General features: G+C 39.1%; 1 protein-coding gene across 2 annotated transcripts in view; it reads right to left on the bottom strand.

The window, feature by feature from the left end:
• Positions 1-18,140, bottom strand: part of nr4a3 (nuclear receptor subfamily 4, group A, member 3) — a 57,925-nt gene extending 39,785 nt beyond the window's left edge. The window contains exons 1-4 of one of the 2 annotated variants that reach the window (XM_061954912.1): positions 17,856-18,140; positions 15,208-15,360; positions 14,751-14,832; positions 6,532-7,373 (exon numbers count right to left, since the gene is read on the bottom strand). In XM_061954912.1, the coding sequence (XP_061810896.1) occupies positions 6,532-7,373; positions 14,751-14,814 (906 nt within the window). In that variant the 5' untranslated portion in view covers positions 14,815-14,832; positions 15,208-15,360; positions 17,856-18,140. The remainder of the gene's footprint in view (positions 1-6,531; positions 7,374-14,750; positions 14,833-15,207; positions 15,361-17,855) is intronic. The other variant, XM_061954921.1, reaches the window with a different exon arrangement.
• Between the last annotated feature and the right edge of the window lie 7,958 nt (positions 18,141-26,098).

The following is a 26,098-nucleotide window of genomic DNA, read 5'->3' as shown; positions in this document are numbered from 1 at the left end:
GGGCCGATTTTTGTGAGAGTCACTGACAGTCACCTAAGTTTTTATTTTTCGTGTGGTGAGAAGGAAAAGCTAAGAAAACATTTTTCATTGGATAGCAACGTGATTCAAAATGAACAAAATCACAGAGCAGTTGCGTAAGTCACCTAAAAGTTTCGTTTTGTTGCTTTTGGGCAAATGTGGAGATATGGGTTTTGTATTAGTCAACAAAAATGAGTAAATCGCAGGCCAATTTTTGTGGGAGTCACTGGAAAACACTGTCCTTTTATTGGATTAAAACAAAAAGTTAAAAATAAATGTGGAGATTTAATTCAAAATGAACAAATCCCTGAGTAAGTGTGAGAGTCCCGTTTGTTTTGCTGCGTTTTGTCAAATTTTGAAATACATGTTTTGCATAACATTTAAATCAAACTGACAAACATCAGGTTAATTATTGTAGGAAACACTGAATAGTGTTGTTTTGTTGCTTTACTCCCCAAATCTGAAGATGCATGTATATATAGATATAAATATGTATATATGTATATATATATATATGTATATATGTAGACATGTATATATGTAGATATATATATATATATATATATATATATATATATATATATATATATATATATATACTGTATATATATATATATATATATATATATATATATATATATATATATACTGTATATAGGTGTATATACATATATAGGTGTATATATATATATATATATATATATATATATATATATATATATATATATATACTGTATATAGGTGTATATACATATATAGGTGTGTATATATATATATATATATATATATATATATATACTGCAGTTTTCGGAGTATAAGTCGCACCGGAGTATAAGTCGCACCTAGCGAAAAGGCATAACAAAGAAGGAAAAAAACGTATATAAGTCGCACTGGAGTGTAAGTCGCATTTTTGGGGGAAATTTATTTGATACAAGCCAACACCAAGTATAGACATTTGAAAGGCAATTTAAAATAAATAAAGAATAGTGAACAACAGGCTGAATAAGTGTACGTTATATGACGCATAGATAACCAACTGAGAACGTGCCTGGTATGTTAACGTAACATATTATGGTAAGAGTCATTCAAATAACTATAACATATAGAACATGCTATACGTTTACCAAACAATCCGTCACTCCTAATCGCTAAATCCCATGAAATCTTATACGTCTAGTCTCTTACGTGAATGAGCTAAATAATATTATTTGATATTTTACGGTAATGTGTTCATAATTTCACACATAAGTCGCTCCTGAGTATAAGTCGCACCTCCGGCCAAACTATGAAAAAAACTGCGACTTATAGTCTGAAAAATACGGTGTATATATATATATATATATATATATATATATCCCCAGCGCACTAATTGACTGAAAGAGCACGCACTTTGCCGATAATGTCACGCTAACGATTGGGAAAATACATTTTTAGACAATATGATTTGCCTGAGTGCCTAGGAGACGCCGAGAGTAACAAGCGGTAGAAAATGGATTAGAAAGGACAGATTTTAAAAAATAATAATAAAAAAAAAAAAAAAAAAAAAAATGTATATATATATATATATATATATATATATATATATATATATATATATATATATATATATATATATATATTTTTTTTTTTTTTAACTACTTGGGACTTCCCGTGGGCTGGTTTTTGGACGCTGGCGGGCTGCATCCGGCCTGCGTGCCGTAGTTTGGGGACGAAGAAGCCCAGCAGGCACAAGACATTAAAAAAACATTGAGAACTTGTTGAATTAGGTCCTGATGTTAAGCAACTCAAAACTAACTTTGGAACAACATTCTTTTTGACGACGTGTAATCAATGTTGGGTTCTGCCATTGATTTTTACAGTTCAATTTTGGTCATTTTCAAACTACAAATACAACGTTGAAAAAACATGCTTTTTGACAACGTTTATTCAATGTCAGGTTGTGACGTTGATTTGACCATTGAAATTTGGTCATTTCCCAACCGACAACATGGATCCAACGTTAGACATCAACTTAATTTACAAATTCAACTATTTTGCGACGTGGTTTCAAAGTCAGTTTTAAAGGATATGTATGTTGAATCAAGATAGTATCAAAGTATTGTGCCTGCTGGGAGTCACTGGCAGAATCTGGTAGATAGGTGTTTTTCATTAGATAACATCAAATAAATCACTGGTCAGTTGCTGAGCGAGTCACTGAGAAGTATCACTTTGTTGTTTTTCAGCAAAAATTTAGAAAAAAGCAGACTGTGGAGATGAGTGTTTTCCATCGGATGGCGTAAAATGAACAAACCATAGTGAAGTGATGCAAGAGTTACGGAAAGCCAAATATTGGTTTTAATTGAGAATACAAACATGCATGGCATCACGTGGGACCAGCGCCCAATTACATCCAATTGGGTGTTTTGTGAGCATACTTCTAATTTTTTTTTGCTTTGACTGGCATTAAAACGGCTGTGCATTGGCAACTGTACATGCAAAAACAGCTCTAAAACTATTGTTTATTAATACAACAGAGGCACACTATAGCATACAGTAAGCTATGCACCACACATATACCCCCGGGAAAAGCACAGCAATTATTTCATATGCTGTGGCACGAGCGGCGAATTGACGCGTAATGGGGAGCTAATGCCAGATGAGTGGTTTACTTGTCGGCCCTCTCGTCGCAGTCAGCTCGGCAAGGCGTGATTAGAATTTAAGTTAGCAAGTGTTGTCCACTTGTGTGTTTATTTAGGTGACGCATCATGCACAGGTAACCTGGGGGACCTCCAACTTACTGTATGTGCAGTTGAATATACATGCAATTATGTGAATGTAACCTATTCCTGTGCATTAGTACTTATAGCTAGTGTGTGGGTGTGTGTGTGTTCTTGTATTTCCACCCTTCTTGAGACATCAACAAGGAAAAGCACCTTACATATGAGGACCGGTGAACAAGTTAGGACCAAAATCATGGTCCCAATACGGAAAACCAATGCATCTAATAGAGAGCCAAATACCTGGGTCTGTGAACATTGCTCCAAAGTCAGGATTTTTTGTTGATTTAATGTGCATACAAAAGTAAACAGGTGCAAAGGCAGCAATATATGATGAAACAAGACGGCAGCGAAAGAAGGACTTCCCTATTCATCCCCGGAAAAACACGCCAGGTGAGCAGCTGATTTTACGACGTAAGACAACCCGCGTCCCATATGTGACCATAGAATGAACAAATACACTACGGTACGAAGACTATAGTGGCCATTAACAGTTAGCTTCTACAGCTGGGTTGGCCAAAGTACGGCACAGGGGCCATCTGTGGTCCGTGACTCGTTTGTCATCGTCCTTAAGCACATTACAAAAACAAACAAAAATAGAGATCTTATTTGCACCCGTGGTGGTGAAATCTATCAAAATGAGGGTGGACACAAAAAGGAGGGATTTTTTAAATTGACTGTGTGTCGGTTTTAAAAGTGCTCCCCCTCTGGTCAACATATGAAATAACAAGTGTGTGTAAGAAATTGAAATGCACCCCCTTTGGCCCAAATTAATTTAAAAAAAAATAAAAAAAATCGGAGGTCTCAATAAGGTAACAAATACAAGACTGTGTATGCGTGTGTGTGTGTGTGTGTGTGTGTGTGTGTGTGTGTGTGTGTGTGTGTATGTGTGTGTGTGTAAAGGAGACAAAGAGGTGTAGTGTTGACTTGATCTTGTCCTTGTCGTCGAACTGACTGGGATACGAGAAAGCAACCAAATTGATTTGAATGAATGTCAGTGCTTCAGTATTGCACGCTCCTCTATAATATAAGATCGCAAAGCACCAGAAAGTGAAACAAGCTGTGTGGGGGTGTGACTTCCTTTAAGTAAAACAAAGCAAATGTTGCGGATTAGCTCAATGAGCAATGCTGAGGCCACTGTGGGAGCAGATGGAGTCTTGACATGTAACATGTGCTAATAGACACCATTTAAATGAAAAGCCTTTAGGGACTTTTCTTTTCTCTCCCCCGATTATCTTCTGCTTCTTAATCAGGGGCAATCTGAGCTCTCTGTCAAGTGCAAGATGGGAGCTTTATTGCATGCAAATGTAATGTAATATTTGATTGACACTAGAGATGTCGATAAATGCGTTAAAATGTAATATCGGAAATTATCGGTATGGTTTTTTTTATTATCGGTATCGGTTTTTATTTGTTTATTTATTTATTTATTTTTATTAAATCAACATAAAAAACACAAGATACACTTACAATTAGTGCACCAATCCAAAAAACCTCCCTCCCCCATTTACACTCATTCACACAAAAGGGTTGTTTCTTTCTGTTATTAATATTCTGGTTCCTACATTATATATCAATATATATCAATACAGTCTGCAAGGGATACAGTCCGTAAGCACACATGATTGTGCGTGCTGCTGGTCCACTAATAGTACTAACCTTTAACAGTTAATTTGACTCATTTTCATTAATTACTAGTTTCTATGTAACTGTTTTTATATTGTTTTAATTTCTTTTTTATTCAAGAAAATGTTTTTAATTTATTTATCTTATTTTATTAATTTTTTTTAAAAGTACCTTATCTTCACCATACCTGGTTGTCCAAATTAGGCATAATAATGTGTTAATTCCACGACTGCATATATCGGTTGATATCGGTATCGGTAATTAAAGAGTTGGACAATATCGGAATATCGGATATCGGCAAAAAGCCATTATCGGACATCCCTAATTGACACATCAGTGCAGATGCTTGAGATTTGAAGTAAAAACAATCTGCTTATTATTTACTATATTTTTCGACCAAATGATTGGAAAAATCTAAATGATGTTGATATCAAAACAGGAAACGCGTTCAAAGCTGAAATGAATTCCCACTGAAAATGTGTTTCAAATTGCACTAATGAACTTACAATAATTTAACACGCTAGTAACTTGTGGTATAATTAAATATAATCAGGAAAGGACAATAAAAGCAAGATGATAATGGAGTGCCTGATGAAGAGATGTTTTGGCTGATGATGTGATTCCTGGAACAAATGACACGCAGTGCTAAATGATGTTGTTTCTAATAAGTGTTTGTGTATTATCATATATGGCTGCTGCAATAAGAGTGCAAAGCAAGCGGGAGATGAGAGCCTGCGGCCTGGCCAGCAACCAGCTTCCATTAATTACTAAATGAAAACAAATTGTTAAACTAATTGAAAACAAGGATAATTTATTGCTTCCAACCAGAGGGTTTATTCAAATACGTCTGTGCTTGCCGTGAATCTTGCAACTCAATAAATAACAGATAACACAAACAATATATCAAATAAATATAATGGATTGTATACAAATATATCAAATTAAAATATTTAAAAAAAATAAAAAAAATTAATTGAGTAAAGTTATTGAAAAATGCTGATCATTCATTCCTACCAACAAGAGGGAGTATTCAAAAATCCGTGCTTGTTGTGACAAACTAAATAAACTAATAATAATACAGAGAATATATATACATTTATTAAACACAAATATTCCTCCATCCATCCACCTTCTATATTCAATTTAAATTAATTCATTTTAAATGACTTTTTATATTTGTAAAATAACTAAATACAATATGATTTACTCCTACCAAGCAGAGGGTTTATTCAAAAGCATGTATGTGGTTGCTGTGACTCTATATCCAAACAATATAAATTAATACAAATAATAATACAAACAATATATCAAATTAATACAACATATTAAATACAACTATAATAAATGACGTTTTAAATTAGTTTTTAAATTGGTAAAATAAGTGAAAAGAAGGATTATTAATTCCTTCCATCTGCTCAAGTCTCAATTTAGAAAAAATACAAGAATAATATTGAATATCTGAAATAGATACAAAATTACATAATATAATACAGTGTATTAAATTAAAATTAATTTGCATATTTATGGGGGATTTGCGTACTTTAGATATACCCTCAATGATTTACAGCGTTATTGTGTGTGCATCTGCGTCATACTGAGAGTGCCATAAATATTTTGCCGCGTGGCGCTTCCTGCATGTCTTATACATTAAAAAGTAAAAGTGAGAATGACTAAAAACTGTCTTCTGGCAAGGCGTGTGTGTGGGTGTGTGTGTGTGTGCGTGTGGTCACATGGTACGTGGGATATGTGTTATACTGACTCATATAGAGTAGAAGTGTAAGATTGAAAACACGTAGAAAGGCAGCAGAGAATACTTTTCCTTAAATACTGGTACTATATTTCACCTGGAGTGGCTGAGCGTGAAAGCGTGGAGGGATTTTTGTCTCGGTTGTCTTAGCGAGAGCGTGTGTTCTCACATAAATCACACGCACACAAAAACCGTGCACGTACTTTGGCCACTCGGTTGCCGGGAGAGACGACCCCTGTGGGTGTTCAGTGCGTTCATAATGACTCCCGGGATAATTTAGAGTGGGGTGCGAGGTCTAGAGGAGGGGTGGTTGGAATCCAATTTGCTTTAAATGAAGTGCAGGTTTGCCAAAAAGTGCTGAGTGTGCGTTTGCTTGTGTTTTACCTTGAAGAAGCCTTTGCAGCCTTCGCATGTGCGGACGCCGTAGTGCTGGCAGGCGGCGTTGTCCCCGCACACCGCACAGGTGCCCTCTCCTTGGGGGCCGCGAGGCGGAGGCGAGGGCAGGCTGTCCCCGAGCAAGGGCCCACAGGGGCCGAGAGCCAGGGAGCGGAATGTGAGGCTGGTGCCCCCCGCCCCGCGGTGCAGCTGGTACATGGGCTGCTGATCCAGGGGCGGGCCGTGAGCGTGGGAGACTGAGGACGACGAGGAGGAAGAGGAGGACGAAGTGCGCACCAGGCCCCCCGAGAGACCCTCGTAGCCTCCTATGCTGCCCCCGCTGTGGGGCGGCGAGTGTTGGTAGAAGTGTGGGAAGCGGGGGGACTTGAGGCCGCTTGTGTCCAGGTTGGGGCCCATGGAGTGGGGATGCGACGGAGGGGCCAAGGAGTGCTCCTCCCACAGGAAGGAGGTGCCGGGCTGTGGTGGCATGGAGGGAGTGGTTGGGGTGGAAGGGGGAGATTGTTTAAAGTACATGGCGGAGGAGGACAGGGCCTCCAGTTGCGGCGCAGTCGGGTAGCTGTCCTCCTCCTTTTTGATGACGGGCCTGTGCGGGGGCATCTGGTAGAGGCAGGACGACTTGGGCTCGTAGCCGCCCTCCACGAAGACGTTGAAGCTGGGCAGGGAGGTGGTGGCGGCCGCGGCCGAGATCTCGCCCCCGCCCAGGTCCAGCTTGGTGTAGTCGGAGGTCATGAGGTCAGAGCTGTAGCTGTCGCCCTGGTAACCGAAGGACTGTCCGGAGTAGGCGGAGCCTGGGGGGACGGGCCCGTACTGAGCCTGCACGCAGGGCATGTCTGGCGGGGGAAGCAGAGCAGACGTGGAGGGTCAGTGTCACGTGTAAGGCCACATCACCGATGCCATTCTACAACATTAGTACGCCAACGCTCATTAGTGGCGAGGATCCGCTCGTTAATCACTCAATTAAGATGGCGGCACAGTAGCAATGCTAAAGTGACTCTACGAGCTGTGGACGCACATGCACGTGAAATATTAGTGAAGTGAAGTGAATTACATTTATATAGCGCTTTTTCTCAAGTGACTCAAAGCGCTTTACATAGTGAAACCCAATATCTAAGTTACATTTAAACCAGTGTGGTTGGCACTGGGAGCATGTGGGTAATGTGTCTTGCCCAAGGACACAACGGCAGTGACTAGGATGGCGGAAGCGGGGATCGAACCTGCAACCCTCAAGTTGCTGGCACGGCCGCTCTACCAACCGAGCTATACCGCCCCATATTAACAACTCTGAAGAGGCTGCGTTCACACTTGTGGTTCGGTACATTTTTATTAAAAGATACTTTGGTGCAAGTCGTTGTCACGGCACCAAAAGAACATTTGCATAAAGTAAGGACCTAATTGGATGGACTTTGGCACGTGTCCTAATGCCCAATGTCCTATGGCTGGGTCAAATATCATTGTGGCTTTGTTTCTTTCTTTTTTCACATCACGGTTGAACAATTCAACATGTCCGAAAAGGAGTAGGAAGAAGCAGAGCTTATTTAATCCTACCCCCTTTTCTTCGTGTCTCAGTGATGAATTACTTCTGTCTGCAGGTACAGAAAAGAAGAACATGGACAGCTTTTGCGGCGATGAAAGAAAAGGACATATGTATTCATGTTCATGAATACAAATAAAGTAAATAGGTTAAGAAAGTAAATGAGAATGCAAATAAATACGATTTATGAAAATAAATGCAAGTGTCAAATGTAACGTTGAATGTTTACGATTCCAGACTTCTTCTTGTTCTCCTACAGTATGTTGAGGACTTTTCTCGTGAGTTCATCATCTTTAGTTGGTTTGGTTGTCTAACCAGCTTACATTTCACAAAATTTTTTCCAAAATATACTTTAGAAGAGTGCCATCGAGCCGAGTCATACCAAAGACTATAAAAATGGGACCCATTACCTCCCTGCTTGGCACTCAGCATCAAGGGTTGGAATTGGGGGTTAAATCACCAAAATGATTCCCGGGCGCGGCCACCGCTGCTGCCCACTACTCCCCTCACCTCCCAGGGGGTGATCAAGGGTGATGGGTCAAATGCAGAGGACAAATTTCACCACACCTAGTGTTTGTGTGACAATCGTTGGTACTTAACTTAACTTTACTTAAAAACATCCCTTCCACATATTTCTCATTTCTGCATGATTTTTGCTGTCATCTCAACAACATAATTGCTCAATTGTCGCCCTAAGCAGAACAGAATGACAGAAATGTTTCCACACTTTTTTATTTGTGTGAATGGGAAACAATTTTTATCTTATTTACTTGAATTAAATTTGACGCATGCTTTGGACTAAATCATATTGAATTGTTCAGTAATATGTTCTTTTATTGCATCATCGCAAATGTATCATGAATGTGCAACCTGCTGGGGACCGAACCTAGAATGTTTATTTTACATAATTAACCCCATGGGAGAAAGTGACATTTTTTTCGGTGACGGAGCAGAAAGGGGCTACGAATACCTTTGCCCTTTCCTTCATTGATATTTTACATTCTCATGTAAAATAGGTGTGTGATCTGCGTACTGGAAGGGGTGGCCCTGGATTTCAACACCAATGGGTGTCTTTGGCTCGTGTTAAAGTGCACCCAAGTGCACCGGAGTTGACGCCGGTCTCGGCCCAGTTGCTTGGTACGCAACGGTTTGGACCAAACGAACCACACCAGCAGCACCAGAGCTTGTTTTTGACCCGACCAAAGTGTGAACGCATCGTAGCAATGCACAGTTTAGTTAGAACAAATCTTTGCATTGTGGAGGTTGGGTGGGTTTGGGTTTGGCGGGGTTTGGGTGTAGGGATCGCGGGGTTGCTGGGGGTTGGGGGGAGGGGGGGATGCTACTGCCATGGAGCACACAATGCTGATTCTCCACCTAGAGTTAGTCAAGTTCAAGAAAGCCCTGCAACTTTGTGTCCTCGGTGTGCGTGGGTTAGTCAGATGGCAAAGCAGATTTCATCAAATAATAATGGAACCCCATGGTGGTGCTGGATGCTTGCACACACACACACACACACACACACACACACACACACACACACACACACACACACACACACACACACACACACACACACACACACACACACATTCTTGTATTTGTCACCTCCTTGAGACCTTATTGAGACCACCCTTTCTTGATATATAAAAATGTGTGTTTACAACATTTATAATATATACATACTATGCAAATATAAAAAAGCTTGTTGTGAAAAATTAGTTTGAATTTCACAAGAAAACGACCCCAAAGAGGGACAAGCGGTAGTAAATGGATGGATGGAATTTAGAATTTTGGCAGTATTATAATAAAATTCGTCATTTTAGTCAACGCAAATCAAAATTTTACGAGAGAATATCTGAACATTTGTGCAATGTTATCATAAAAGTTGGAATTTGACTCAATAACAGTCGCAATTTTCCAAGAAAAGCTTACAATTTTGGCAATTTTATGAAAAGAGTCATAATTTTACTCGACAAAAGTCACAATTTTATAAGACAACTTTAAAAATGTTGGCAATATTACAATAATAATCGGAATTTCACTTGGCACAATTAGGAACCACCCTAATTTTGATAGATTTCACCACCAGGGGTGCAAATGAGACATTCTCTATTAGATGCAATGGTTTTCCATATTGGGACCATGACTTATGTCCTAACTTGTTCACCGATCCTCATATGGAAGCTACTTTTCCTTATTGATATCTCAAGAAGGGTAGGAATACAAGAACACACACACACACACACACACACACACACACACACACACACACACACACACACACACACACACACACACACACACACACACACACACACACACACACACACACACACACACACACACACACACACACACACACACACACACACACACACACACACACACACACACACAGTAAAGCAAAGTCTCACTGCAGACACCAGTCATCCTCTTGATTTAATCCGGACATAGTCATTCTCTTATCAAACCTCTTTTACGTCATACACTTGTGTGTGTGTGTGTGTGTGTGTGCGTGCGCACGTGTGTGTGTGTGTGTGAATGAGCGTGAACAGTCAACACACTGCCATAGACGCCCGCATGCATGCACACTCTCTGCCGTAATAGCCCCCGTTTGGTGGCGCGTCATGTTTGTGCAGTCAAATAGGGGAAGTATGAGGCGTGCTGTGGGTAAAGCACTCACAGACACTTGCATCCACTTACACAACTTTAACCCCACATTGGAAAGGCCACTTAAATGTCACTTATTAAAAGACACAAAAGGATCAGAGTTGTGACACCCGACATCAGTGTTAATCACAGAGGAAGTGGGCACAGTCTTTAACAGACATTATTCCTAAAAGACATGTTTTTGTTTTTAAAAAGTACGACTCACACACACACACACACACACACACACATGCACACACACACTGTTAATGATGCGGGTAGATAGCTTCAGTAGTTTTATAACCATATTGAAAATGTCTTTATGTTCCCTAAGAGAGGCCAAAGGTCAAGCTGACCTGGAAGCCCTTTTCAAGAGGTAGTGCAGATATACACAAAACATATGTTTGGTTTCTTTGTAGCTATGTTCCTACATTGTTGACACAAATTATTGTTACAGTGTAATAATTATTGTTACCGGTGGTAATGCCACCATGATACAACATTTGTATTATAATCCTTAAACAAAGTAAGAGTGAAACTCAATTTATTAATTAGAGATGTCCGATATTATCGGCCGACAAATGCGTTAAAATGTAATATCGGAAATTATCGGTATCGTTTTTTTTATTATCGGTATCGGTTTGTATTTTTTTTTATTTTTTATTTTTATTAAATCAACATAAAAAACACAAGATACACTTACAATTAGTGCACCAACCCAAAAAAACTGCCTCTCCCATTTACACTCATTCACACAAAAGGGTTGTTTCTTTCTGTTATTAATATTCTGGTTCCTACATTATATATCAATATATATCAATACAGTCTGCAAGGGATACAGTCTGTAAACACACATGATTGTGCGTGCTGCTAGCCCACTAATAGTACTAACCTTTAACAGTTAATTTGACTCATTTTCATTAATTACTAGTTTCTATGTAACTGTTTTTATATTGTTTTACTTTCTTTTTTATTCAAGAAAATGTTTTTAATTTATTTATCTTATTTTATTATTACTTTTAAAAAGTACCTTATCTTCACCATACCTGGTTGTCCAAATTAGGGATAATAACGTGTTAATTCCACGATTGCATATATCGGTTGATATCGGTATCGGTAATTAAAGAGTTGGACAATATCGGAATATCGGATATCGGCAAAAAGCCATTATCGGACATCCCTAGTATTAATCACTGAATGGAGAACTAGGGGTGGGATTAAATAAATGATCTTCTTCCCACTCCCTTTCAGGCAAAACTGGATCATCATGCTTACATACTGTACATTACCTTTTGCATTACATTAATTTACATTATTATCTGTTGTCTACCTTGTACTTTTTTTTTATGCCTGAAATAAATTAATAAATTATAAAAATAATAAAAATAAATGTTTTAGCTTTCACTTATGGCAAGAAGGCCAAACGCCATCTAGCATACCTAAAAACTTGTCTCAATATAAGAAATGAAACATGTTCAATAAGAAGACAGGACGAACCAAGTCAAGTTACAACTTCTAAAAATCAAAAATGCTCCAATTAACGACTATATTTAATGAACTGCAATTAACTCCCCTAGTCAAAAAAGGCTGTGGCTGTAGGCAACCTCCTGATGTACTTTTTAAACATTTTTTTAGATGAATGACAGTAGCTGCATAAGGTGGTCAGCATCCAGCCGCCTGGTCTACCTCTGCAATTTGTGTTACGCTTGTAGTGCTGTTGTTTACATCGGCGCTATTATTGCTGACTGAGCAGTTTGCTCCTCACCGCTGTTTTTTTGTGTTAATTAATTTCGAACACAACAAACCAAAAAAAAAAATCTACACAATTCAAACAAAAAAGCATCGCCAATACAATATTGTCAACTACAAAAACAATAGTGATATTAAAAGCACATTAAAAAAAGAAAAAAAGAAACATGGTGTGTGTCCGAAAAGGAGCGGGAAGAAGCATAAGCTTATAATGTCCTTGGATTCACTTAGAACTTAGTACCTTGCATAACAATATTTAGTGTATACATTGGTTGTGTTGCTGCTGTGTTGTGAAAGGCACATTTTCCTTGACACTTTCTCATGCACTCCAAATCATTATGAACATACAATGCAAGCATTTCTCACTGCATCTAACAGTATTTATTTGCAGTAGAAATGTACTGCAACATCACAACAAATGACGCTATCCTTTATTTCGCAGTAAAATAGTGTAAACTGCAAAAAGTAATGCACTAGCAATTTGCTGGGACTTTACTTTTTTTTTTTTCATTTTATTTTTATTGGCATCCAGCATCAGACATTCCTATCCATTACATCATATTGACATAAATCATATATCTATTGTCTGCCCTAAATGTCAAAATATTTTTGTTTATATTCCACCCATATCACTCACCCCCAAAAAAGAAAGAAACAAAAAAACCACAAAGTAATATCTACAAATACATCAATTAAACAAATAAAAAAATAAAAATAAAAATACATTAATAATATTAGTAATCAGAAATAAAATAAAATATAAGTAGATACACACACACATATGTATATATATATATATATATATATATATATATATATATATATATATATATATATATATATATATATATATATATATATATATATATATATATATATATATATATATACCCACACATGCATATATATACATATATACATACATATATATACACATACATACATATACACGTATAGGGAGTAATCTTTTTTACAGAGCAAAACATAAGTTTCAATTAATGTTTTTGGCGATTTTTTTCAATTTGAATGTTAATAATATGACAATACAATATTTACAATACGTCTTGAGCCAAACAAACATAAATAAATACCTACACTACAAGCGTGCTTTTTCTTTAGCTTTTTTTTTTATATGATACTTTTATGTAAATACAGCCACAAGGGAAAAGGTAACAGAGGAAAAATGCAACGGCAACACATTAAACGGGTTCATGAAGAATATTTACAGCGTGCAATATTACTACACGGTTTAGTATCCCTGGTTGTGCCTTACATGGCAGAAGGTTAGGGTTTGATTCCCGGGCCAGGCAAGGCTAAATGGTAACGTAAAAAATAAGCCATTTCAGTGATAGACAAACCCTGAAAGGGCTTGACTTCTTTTTACAATTGTTTGCTAAAAAACATATTTGTAAACTGATACTGTAAAACACAGGAAGTGACTATCGGTAATTGCAACATGGAAAAAGGTGTAGAATTAAATAAGTTCCGCTTCTTACTATTCTTTTCGGACATGACGAATTGTGTGTGGTCATGTGATGCACTGTGATGCCATTTATAACATTACCAATATTTATAATGGGGACATTTGTCTACTAACTTAAGAATAATGTAAAAAATGATGTTTACCAAAGTAATTTACATGCAAGGAAAACATATTTGTGGCAAAATGTGAGGCTTGTGGTGCAGAGTGTGTTGTTTAGTGCTGCAAAAACAAATAGGAGGAAAGGCTGGCGAAGAATTGTGCCAGAAGGTCGAGCCTCAGGTGGATTGTGCGTACAAGTGCTGCACCTGTCACATCGCTTTATGGTCTTGTCTACAAACAGTTTACTTTTAACTGATTGTTAGTCAGGTGCTTAAGTATATACTAGATATATGTGTGTCCGTGTGTGTATGCAAATACACACATTCCTGCGGGTCAGGGTGGTGTTAAGGATGTAAACATCAACCCGCGTATGATTACTCTGTCAAAAACATACGCCAGCATCTCGGGGAGAACCAGTAAAACTGCTTCATTCTGGTTTGGACTTCAATTTGGTGCCTTCACTCACACACAAACACACACACATGCACACTACACGACTATAGAAGCAAATGTGAAGCAACACCTTGGACACTCCCAACACCACCCTCAGATTTTGGGTTGTTTTGCACTTGCATGCAAGTGAGTGTAGTGTGCGCGTGTAGTGTGTGTGTGTGTGTAAGCAAGAGGATAGACAATCCAAGCGACACACAAGTTGTGCAGCAGCGTGATAGCGTGAAGGTATAGACAGTCTCTAACCTCGAGGTGTGCATTTCAACTGGACAAACTGCAGCTGTTCCAATAACTGAGTGCGCTTGTTCATTGTCACAATGCCATAGATCTAACAAATACATAAAAACATGGAGGTTGCACACATCAATACAACACAATTAAACCATTTTTGAAGGGGGGGGGGGTTGTTTGCAGTTGAATTGCGAGGTTTAACACAGAAAATAAAACACACAAACACACACTCATGCAAAGCAGACAATGAGAGTAAAAATGCATAAATAAATATAGAATAGAATAGAATAGAATAGAATAGAAAGTACTTTATTGATCCCTTGGGGAAATTCAGCTATATATATATATATATATATACATATATATGATAAAGGGTGGTATTTTATTCTGAAGGCATACATATTGTAGTCAAGTAAATCAAGACAGAGCAAAGGGGGGTGCTGGGAGGAAGACATCCACAAGTTTTGCTTACCTGGTGAGAGAGCTTCGCGCTGAATGGTGCTGGGTGTCCGGGCGTGAAGGGTGGCGTGGCTCCGGCCGGGACGGGGCTGATCCTGGAGCGGGCAGGGCTCGGCAGGGTAAGGGTCCAATCGCCGGGACTCGGAACTCTTTTCCGAACCTGTGTCTGCAGGGGGAGATGTTTCTGGTTAAAATAGTCAAAACATGCACGTTATTGCGCTTACATCCTATAGTGGTCTAATTTGACAAATTACATTTTTATTGACACGAGTCAAAATGTTCGCGTGGGTGCAGTTTTAACAAAAACAAATTCCAAAAATCACATTGCAAATCAAACAAAAAAGTTTTCAAACTTCTATTATTAAAGCTTGCATAAAAACCTCACTTTAAGGTGGAAAAGAATACAAACCCAAACAAGTGAGGACTTTATAAAAGCCTGCAGGTAATCGCGTCTGCTCGCCACGCAGGTCTTCTTCTGCTGTGACTTCATCCAGCATTAACCTAGAATTGGATTTTTTTTGGGACACATGTATATTTCTTATATGTGTGTGCTAGTCACGCACGCAGCAGAAGGAGCTCTGGTGCACGGTGCGCCTCCATCCAGCTGCCTCTCACTGCAGCCGGACGCGCAATGCACGCTGGATTTCAAGGTTGCACAGCGCCCCCTTTCTGTCACACACGCACACATCCAGGCGCCCTCTCGCCAAGCATTTCTTGGATAAGAAGACTTTGGGTCACCTTATACGTGAGCATGAATACTTTTATTAGATTTTTAAGCATTAACACTGCAATTAAATGCACTAAATGGGGATTTATGGACACTTTAGGCGTCCAAATAGATTAGCGGTGTCTAAAAAGTGGCTGCAGCTAAAATAGAGTATGGATCCTAGTTCTATACCCGGGGTGCCCAAACTTTTTGCCCTCCAAGGGCCAAAGTGAAAATGTGAAGTGAATTATATTTATATAGCGCTTTTCTCTAGTGACTCAAAGCACTTTTGCATATTGAAACCCAATATCTAAGTTACATTTAAACCAGTGTGGGTGGCACCGGGAGCAGGTGGGTTAAGTGTCTTGCCCAAGGACACCACGGCAGTGACTAGGATGGCGGAAGCGGGGATCGAACCTGGAACTCTCAAGTTGCTGGCACGGCCACTCTACCAACCGAGCTATACCGCCCTGTGTGACTTTAAGCATGCAGCTGCACATGAAGTGAGTAGTTCAACCCCATGCCGCCATAGTTTAATGTAGTGGAGGTCATCACGCTTGGTAGATGGCAACTTGTTGGACATGCAATCGATGATTGTGCGAGTTTAAAAGAGTATGAACATGCGGGCCAAAATAGAACAACGTGGCCCGCGAGCCGCACTTTGGGCACCTCTGTTTTTTGCATACAGTTAAGCGCCTTGAAGGGGGCTTGGGGCCATAATGGGATGAGAAAAAGTTGCAATATTGAACGTTTGAATACGATATTAGACTTATATTAATGTTGGCGTGCTTTTAGAGTTGATCATGTAGAACAGTGGTTCTCAACCTTTTTTTCAGTGATGTGAACATTTTTTTAATTCAAGAACCCCCTAATCAGAGCAAAGCATTTTTGGTTGAAAAAAAGAGATAAAGAAGTCAAATACAGCACTATGTCATCAGTTTATTTATTAAATTGTATAACAGTGTAAAATATTGCTCATTTGATGTGGTCTTTCTTGAACTATTTGGAAAAAAAAGATATACAAATAACTAAAAACTTGTTGAAAAATAAACAAGTGATTCAATTATAAATAAAGATCTCTACACATAGAAGTAATCATCAACTTAAAGTGCCCTCTTTGGGGATTGTAATAGAGATCCATCTGGATTCATGAACTTAATTCTAAACATTTCTTCACAAAAAAAGAAATATTTAACATATTTATGGAACATGTCCACACAAAAAAATCCAGCTGTCAACACTGAATATTGCATTGTTGCATTTCTTTTCACAGTTCTTTTTGACAGACATTTAAAAAAAAATCTCACGTACCCCCAGGGGTACGCGTACCCCCATTTGAGAACCACTGATGTAGAATATGGATGGATTGGTGGAATACAAAATAAAATAAGAAATATAATAACAACGTGATTTTTTTTCCCCTCCATTTGAATCTGCACCTGCTCGTGACGTACCCTCACTACAAAAGTATTATTGTATGTGCTTTTGTTTCATTAAAATTGATTACAGACAAGTATCATCTTTTTGGGGGGGGGGGGGGGGGGGGGGGGGGGCTGCCGGTAACCAAGAGAGCCGCGAAGGAAGTACTAAACACGCACCCTGGAGCGGTCCCCCCTACTCACACCCTCACCTCTCCAGCAACAATAAAGCCGGGGAACTGCACATCTTTTCCAGCAAAAAAAAAGTGCAGAAAAGTGGTGTAAAGTGCATGTGCGTGACTGTCCGAGAAAGTAAAAGTGGAACTAAACTTGCGTGGGGATTTTTTTTAAAAGGACTGATTAAGATGGAAAAGTCAGCGAAAAAGGACCATAAGTGATATTTTAAAGATGCGGCATCTCATTTCCATGACAACCACATTCGAGCGTCAGAATGAGAGCGTATAAAAGTGTGACATTCACTATTATTATTATCAATAATAATAATATTAAGATGTTATTCATTGATAAGTGACTTACTTTGCTGTGGCGGTTCCGTCTTTACTTGCGATGACAAGCTCGCATCAAATATCCTTTTCCCCGTCCGCAATAATCACCGAGAAATGTTGACTATGTAAAAAAATAAATAAAAAAAATAAAGTAATACTGTAGAAAAAAAAAGTTTCCTTTCTGCTTCTTTTTTTTTTTGTTAGTGAAAGTGGTTTTCGAAAGGAGAAATAAGAGGACTGGAGTGGTTCGTGAGAGGCTTGGTTGTCGTCCCCGCGAAGCCGATATCGCCACTTTGCAAAGTGTGCAGTTTGTTTATGCGCGCCGTCTGAAGGGAGAAAGTCAAATAGTGCATTTTATGTGGGCTCAGCCTCCACTAGAGCGCCTGGTATTCGCTACGTCAATGTGACGCCATGGGTTAGGTGACGTCACCGAGAAAAACTCTCTCACTTTCTCGCGCGCGCAGAGGAGCAGAGTGAGGGAGGCAGCCAGGGCCGGGTTGGTTTGATGGTTGTAGTTAGACGGGGAACACTTTGCTGACACGCAGGGAGATCCGATAGGCGGTCGGGCTTGCCTGTCACTTCCTGTATTTCTTAGAAGCCACACATCCATCCCTTTTTGCTACCGCTTATCCCTGTCCGGGTCGCGGAGCCTATCCCAGGTGCGCCTAGGGTACACCCTGGACAAGACGTTATCGCAGGGCCAACAGATAGCGCAGGGGTGTCAAACTCCTTGTAGATCGGGGGCCACGAGGAGAAAAATCTACTCCCAAGTGGGCCTGGACTGGTAAAATCACGGCATGATAACTTAAAAATAAAGACAACTTCAGATTGTTCCGTCCCATAAATTTTCTACCGCTTGTCCCTTTTGGGTTGGCGGTGGGTGCTGGAGCCTATCTCAGCTGCATTCGGCGGAAGGCGGGGTACACCCTGGACAAGTCTCCACCTCATCACAGGGCCAACACAGATACCGTATTTCCTTGAATTAGCGCCGGGGCGGTAATTAATTTAAAACCTCTTTTTACTCCGGCGCTTACCAAAGGCATGCGGTAAATGTAAGCTTGCGCTAATTATTTTAAAACCTCTTCTTACTCCGGCGCTTACCAAAGGCATGCGGTAAATTTAGGCCTGCGCTTATAAATTTGAGTGTGATGTAAGGATACCATCATGAAAAGCACATTTAATAAAAAAAAAACGTTATTATGGTCTTACCTTTACTTATAAATGAAGTCCATGCGCAGTTCCTTCTGAACAAAAGCATCGATAACTTGTTTATAGAAGTCGTCCTTATTTTCTTCAGTTTTAAAAGTCTCTCTGTCTCGATGGAGATCTTCCTTTAATTATTACCTCCTGCTTTAATTGAAAGTCCAGTTTAGAAAACTGTTTTATTTTAGATATGTAATCCTCCTTGTTAAAAGTCCAGGCGACAGGAAAAAATAAACGATCGCTGCTAACTTGTTGTCACTTCTTCTGCAGCCGAGTAGTCGCAAGAAGAATCACTAGCGCCCTCTACCACCAGGAGGCGGGAGTCATTTAATGACTCATATTTGACACACGCAGCTACAGTATATTAATAAAACATAGCTGCTTACTGTTCTTTTTAGCATATTCAATAACTTGGACCTTAAATCCTACTGAATAGCTCTTTATCTTCTTCCCTTTATGCGATTTCAAATGATTGAAATCAGCCTCCTCCATTTTGAAAATGATGACAGGTGAAGTGTCACTCCTGACGTGACGAGTTTGACCCGGCGGAAATTCTAGGCGTATGCTCATTATTTTGCGAAATGAGTTTGACCCGGCGGAAATTCTAGACATGGGCTAATAAAAATAATATTTTGCGAAACGAGTTTGACCCGGCGTTAATCCTGAGCCGGCGGTAATGCTAAGCATGCGCTAATTATTTTGCGAAACGAGTTTGACCCGGCGGTAATTCTAGTTAGGCGCATACTATATACCCGACGGCAATTCAAAGAAATACGGTAGACAGACAACATTCACACACTAGGGCCAATTTAGTGTTGCCAATCAACCTATCCCCAGGTGCATGTCTTTGGAGGTGGGAGGAACCGGAGTACCCGGAGGGAACCCACGCAGTCACGGGGAGAACATGCAAACTGCACACAGAAAGATCCCGAGCCCGGGATTGAACCCAGGACTACTCAGGACCTTCGTATTGTGAGGCACATGCACTAACCCCTGTTCCACCGTGCTGCCACTTCAGATTATTTTCTTTGTTTAAAAAATAGAACAAGCACATTCTGAAATTGTACAAATCATAATGTTGTTGTTGTTTTTTTTACACTTACATGTTGCGGTTAATAGTATTCTATCTTTATTTGTCGTTGTTTGTATTTTCTGAATAAATTATGTGATAATGTTCATCAGTCAACTCTTTGGTGTTAATTTTCAATCTATAAATAGATAGATAAAGAAATAATATAAAAATCAAATGTTATTTATGTAGTTTGATCATGTTACTCGACTGATGTATAACATCATGTGGTTTATTTTGTACATATGTAGCATCATCTACAAAGATACAAAGAATTGCTATGTGGGTGTCATGTCTGTGTGATCATGTTTTGTTTTAGTCATGTTCGGTTTTGTTTTTGGACTCTTTGTGCACTTTTGTTTGTTTTGTCACCATAGCAACCCATTAGTTCTCACCTGTCATGTCACGCACCTGTTTTCACTGATCATGTCACTGCTATTTAAGCCGGTCTGTTTCTGTTGTTCATCCTGGTGACATTATCTATCCATCCATGCTACTGCTACCCATGAGATTCCTGTTTACCATAGTTCATGCTTCATGCCATCCATCCATCCATCCATTTTCTACCGCTTATTCCCTTTGGGGTCGCGGGGGGCGCTGGAGCCTATCTCAGCTACAATCGGGCGGAAGGCGGGGTACACCCTGGACAAGTCGCCACCTCATCGCAGGGCCAACTGCTTCATGCCATGCCACAGTAAGTGTTTTTGTTTCGTGTTCATAGTTAATTGCCTTTGTGCTAGTCTTTTGGTTTCATTAGTCAAGTTTGTTCTCCGCCATTGTGCGCGCCTTTTGTTTGCTTCCTTTTTTTGTAGTTTGTTAGTGTTTTAATAAATCATGTACTTACATTTAGAGATGTCCGATAATATTGGCAGGCCGATATTATCGGACATCTCTAAATGTAAGTACATGATGCGTTAAAATGTAATATCGGAAATTATCGATATCGTTTTTTTTATTATCAGTATCGTTTTATTTATTTATTTATTTATTTTAATTTCTTATTAAATCAACATAAAAAACACAAGATACACTTACAATTAGTACACCAACCCAAAAAACCTCCCTCCCCCATTTACACTCATTCACACAAAAGGTTGTTTTTTTTCTGTTATTAATATTCTGGTTCCTACATTATATATCAATATATATCAATACAGTCTGCAAGGGATACAGTCCGTAAGCACACATGATTGTGCGTGCTGCTGGTCCACTAATAGTACTAACCTTTAAGTTAATTTTTCTCATTTTCATTAATTACTAGTTTCTATGTAACTGTTTTTATATTGTTTTACTTTCTTTTTTATTCAAGGAAATGTTTTTAATTTATTTATCTTATTTTATTGTATTTTTTTTATTTTTTATAGTACCTTATCTTCACCATACCTGGTTTTCCAAATTAGGAATAATAATGTGTTAATTCCACGACTGCATATATCGGTTGATATCGGTATCGGTAATTAAAGAGTTGGACAATATCGGAATATCGGATATCGGCAAAAAGCCATTATCGGACATCCCTACTTACATTCACGCCTTGCCCGCGCCAACTTTCCTTTGCATTCCGGGAAAACAAACTCCACGGTCCACGTATTGACAGAGGGCACATTTAGAACAGCTGTTTCTTTCTTTCAAAAATTTCAGGTTAATTTTTATACTTAGAAAACTCAACCCGGGGACCGGATAAAACCTGTTCGCATTTTTGACAACCCTGAGATAGACAGACAACCATTCACACACACATTACAAAAGCCACTATATACAAAAAAGGAATTCATTCAAAAATGGCAAGTCACATTTCAGATAGTGGAAAAAATGTCAAATTCCAGCCGTATATAGAATGTAAACAAAGGGTTGGTCAAGTACACATTTATGTGAGATTGACAAAGATTATTGTAAAAGCATGTGAGTGAGTGAATGGACACAATTCAGTGACTAAACTACTGGGGAATACCTTGGTTGCATCATTCCCTAAGGCTGGGCAGATCATTCAAATATTGATACCACGGGCATCAGTATCGGTTTGAGTAGATTATATTTTCACAAAAATGTACAGTACAGGCCAAAAGTTTGGAGACACCTTCTCATTCAATGTGTTTTCTTTATTTTCATGACTATTTACATTGTAGATTGTCACTGAAGGCATCAAAACTATGAATGAACACATGTGGAGTTATGTACTTAACAAAAAAAGGTGAAATAACTGAAGACATGTTTTATATTCTAGTTTCTTCAAAATAGCCACCCTTTGCTCTGATTACTACTTTGCACACTCTTGGCATTCTCTCGATGAGCTTCAAGAGGTAGTCACCTGAAATGGTTTTCACTTCACAGGTGTCATAGTTGCGATGCCTTCAGTGACAATCTACAATGTAAATAGTCATGAAAATAAAGAAAACGCATTGAAATGAGAAGGTGTGTCCAAACTTTTGGCCTGTACTGTATGTTTCATATTATGACTATAGCCAAGTGTACATGGGCCACATTTATTTAATGTGATCATAATTCGGATTTGAATGGACCCTGGCAAAATAGTCTGATTATGACGTGCATTTTCATGCATCACACTTAAAATCGGAATACTTTGACATGCGCAGTACCTAACATAAAAGAATAGGTGTGGTTTTCTTGCGCTTGCGACATCTTTTGGATGACTTTGCTCACTGCAGTTGCTGAAAAATCAGCAACTTCCGCTGTAAAAAAACCCCATAGCTTTGGGCATTTCCGCTTGCTGCTGCTGTCACGATAATTTTTCCCTCTGTTCACTACTCTTGTTTTTGATAGTCTCGTTTTCAGAGCAACAAACTCAACAGTATGTAACATGTTGAATGGGGGGAGACAGCAGCAAGATAATTGTTTCATTCCAAGACTATTTAATTTAGTGCCTCCTCCACTACCAAAATATAGCGAACGTCAAAGACCATCGGCATGAACCACCCGTTTTGATCTGAACATGTATGATCGATCAGAATATTCCAAATGGCGTGTTTACATGGAACATTTTTATTCCGGTTGGGCTTTTAATCCGATTAAATTAAATGTGTCCATGTGCACATAGCTATTGTTGATACTAAGATATTGTTTTAGGTTAGTTTTATTCTGATTATAATCATAATCAACAAATCAGGGCAAACTCGTTCAACGATCTTGAAAATGCTCAAGTATAAGGTATCAAATTGGTAATGTGACCGTGTGTTTACTTATCGCTATCATAGCAGTATGCAATATTGCTGTAGTGTTCAACCCCTAAAAGTCAGTCAATCAATCAAAATGTATTTTCATAGCCCTTAAACACACGTGTCTCAAAGGCCTCTGCAGGCTCACAACGATATACCCAGCTCTAAACCCAAGGAAAGGAAGGCAAGGAAAAACTTAAAAGACCCCAGCTGGAGAAAAAGAATGAACCCTGAGAAGGGACCGCAGATGTAAGGACCCCAATGAATGGGTATGATTATTGAATTGTTACAGTAATAGATAATGTGAGAGTCCAATCCACCGAGCATCCAACAGATAGTCATAGGTCAGCTACACCCACAGCTGTGCATTGAAGCGTAATCCATCCCGGGTCACAACTCAGGTCAGCTAGCACTTCATCCAGACTAGTACCTCTCCCGAAATTATTCGTGGACATGCAATATTCTCTCCAGGAAGAAGAGGGGCGGGCGACATAGCAGAAAAGTAGCAGATCAACTGGTCTAAAAGAGGTCTAGCTAAAAGCTAGAATATATAAATGAGTTTTAAGGCGGGACTTGATTGCTTCTACTAAGGTAGCATCTGTAAAGTAATACTAATAAGTTATACAAACCCCGTTTCCATATGAGTTGGGAAATTGTGTTAGATGTAAATATAAACGGAATACAATGATTTGCAAATCCTTTTCAACCCATATTCAATTGAATGCACTACAAAGACAAGATATTTGATGTTCAAACTCATACACTTTATTTTTTTTTTGCAAATAATAATTAACTTAGAATTTCATGGCTGCAACACGTGCCAAAGTAGTTGGGAAAGGGCATGTTCACCACTGTGTTACATGGCCTTTCCTTTTAACAACACTCAGTAAACGTTTGGGAACTGAGGAGACACATTTTTTAAGCTTCTCAGGTGGAATTCTTTCCCATTCTTGCTTGATGTACAGCTTAAGTTGTTCAACAGTCCGAGGTCTCCGTTGTGGTATTTTAGGCTTCATAATGCGCCACACATTTTCAATGGGAGACATGTCTGGACTACAGGCAGGCCAGTCTAGTACCCGCACTCTTTTACTATGAAGCCACGTTGATGTAACACGTGGCTTGGCATTGTCTTGCTGAAATAAGCAGGGGCGTCCATGGTAACGTTGCTTGGATGGCAACATATGATGCTCCAAAACCTGTATATACCTTTCAGCATTAATGGCGCCTTCACAGATGTGTAAGTAACCCATGTCCTGGGCACTAATACACCCCCATACCATCACAGATGCTGGCTTTTCAACTTTGCGCCTATAACAATCCGGATGGTTCTTTTCCTCTTTGGTCCGGAGGACACGACGTCCACAGTTTCCAAAAACAATTTGAAATGTGGACTCGTCAGACCACAGAACGCTTTTCCACTTTGTATCAGTCCATCTTAGATGAGCTCAGGCCCAGCGAAGCCGACGGCGTTTCTGGGTGTTGTTGATAAACGGTTTTCGCCTTGCATAGGACAGTTTTAACTTGCACTTACAGATGTAGCGACCAACTGTAGTTACTGACAGTGGGTTTCTGAAGTGTTCCTGAGCCCATGTGGTGATATCCTTTACACACTGATGTCGCTTGTTGATGCAGTACAGCCTGAGGGATCGAAGGTCACAGGCTTAGCTGCTTACGTGCAGTGATTTTTCCAGATTCTCTGAACCCTTTGATGATATTACGGACCGTAGATGGTGAAATCCCTAAATTCTTTGCAATAGCTGGCTGACAAAGGTGTTTCTTAAACTGTTCAACAATTTGCTCTCGCATTTGTTGACAAAGTGGTGACCCTCGCCCCATCCTTGTTTGTGAATGACTGAGCATTTCATGGAATCTACTTTTATACCCAATCATGGCACCCACCTGTTCCCAATTTGCCTGTTCAAATATGTTGTCTTTGTAGCATATTCAACTGAATATGAGTTGAAAATGATTTGCAAATCATTGTATTCTGTTTATATTTACATCTAACACAATTTCCCAACTCATATGGGAACGGGGTTTGTACTTCATCCTTTCAAGAGGACACTAAATCTTCCTCGTACATTCCCACCAGGGGAATACCAAGGCCAGCTGTGACACGTAATCCCTCCAACAGGTCCTTTGCATACCTGTCAACATTTGCATTTGAAAATAAGGGAGATTTTCCAGATGAAAAGGAAAATGTTGTTCCACTAGCCTCCCTAAACTCATGACATAATTGAATGTATGGACTGCAACCTAACGCTAAATTGGGGGCCCGACCTTAACAACATTTTCCACATTTTTAATTTATTTATGTGAAACGTTTTTTTTTTTTTTTATTCAAAACTTGAATTTACTTTGATGCATATTTTGTACTAAAACAATTCCATAGGAAATAAATTGTTTAATATAGTCTCCCTGACACTTCACTTTGATCCCATTACAACTGTTTACTAGCAGAAGTAATGCGGGTAATGCGATTTCGGGGCTCTATGCACAGTGCGTAATCTGCGTATTGAGAAAACATTCCCGATCAGATGAGACTTGAACTCCTGGAGCAAGGCCTCACTATGAACTCAAAAGGTCCAATCTGAGAGCCATGGTCTCAGATTTGGAGGTGTCACTGTTTTGCTAAAAGTGCTACAATGTAACAAAAAGAAGGATGCTTAGTACGGTCACCACTATGATGCAGCAGTTCTTTTCCGCATACTCCACAAGTCAAGATAATGTTCTTGATGTTGATTTCAGATATTGAACATGTTCTCTCCAATACAAGTCAAATCAGACCTTTTCAGATGACCAGTGAATGGACACCTTGCAGCCCTAACT

Source organism: Nerophis lumbriciformis, linkage group LG04 (genome assembly GCF_033978685.3).
Source record: "Nerophis lumbriciformis linkage group LG04, RoL_Nlum_v2.1, whole genome shotgun sequence".
In the NCBI taxonomy this organism is placed as follows: domain Eukaryota; kingdom Metazoa; phylum Chordata; class Actinopteri; order Syngnathiformes; family Syngnathidae; genus Nerophis; species Nerophis lumbriciformis.
Note: the sequence above shows the minus strand (reverse complement) of the source record. Positions and strands in the feature narration are given on the sequence as shown.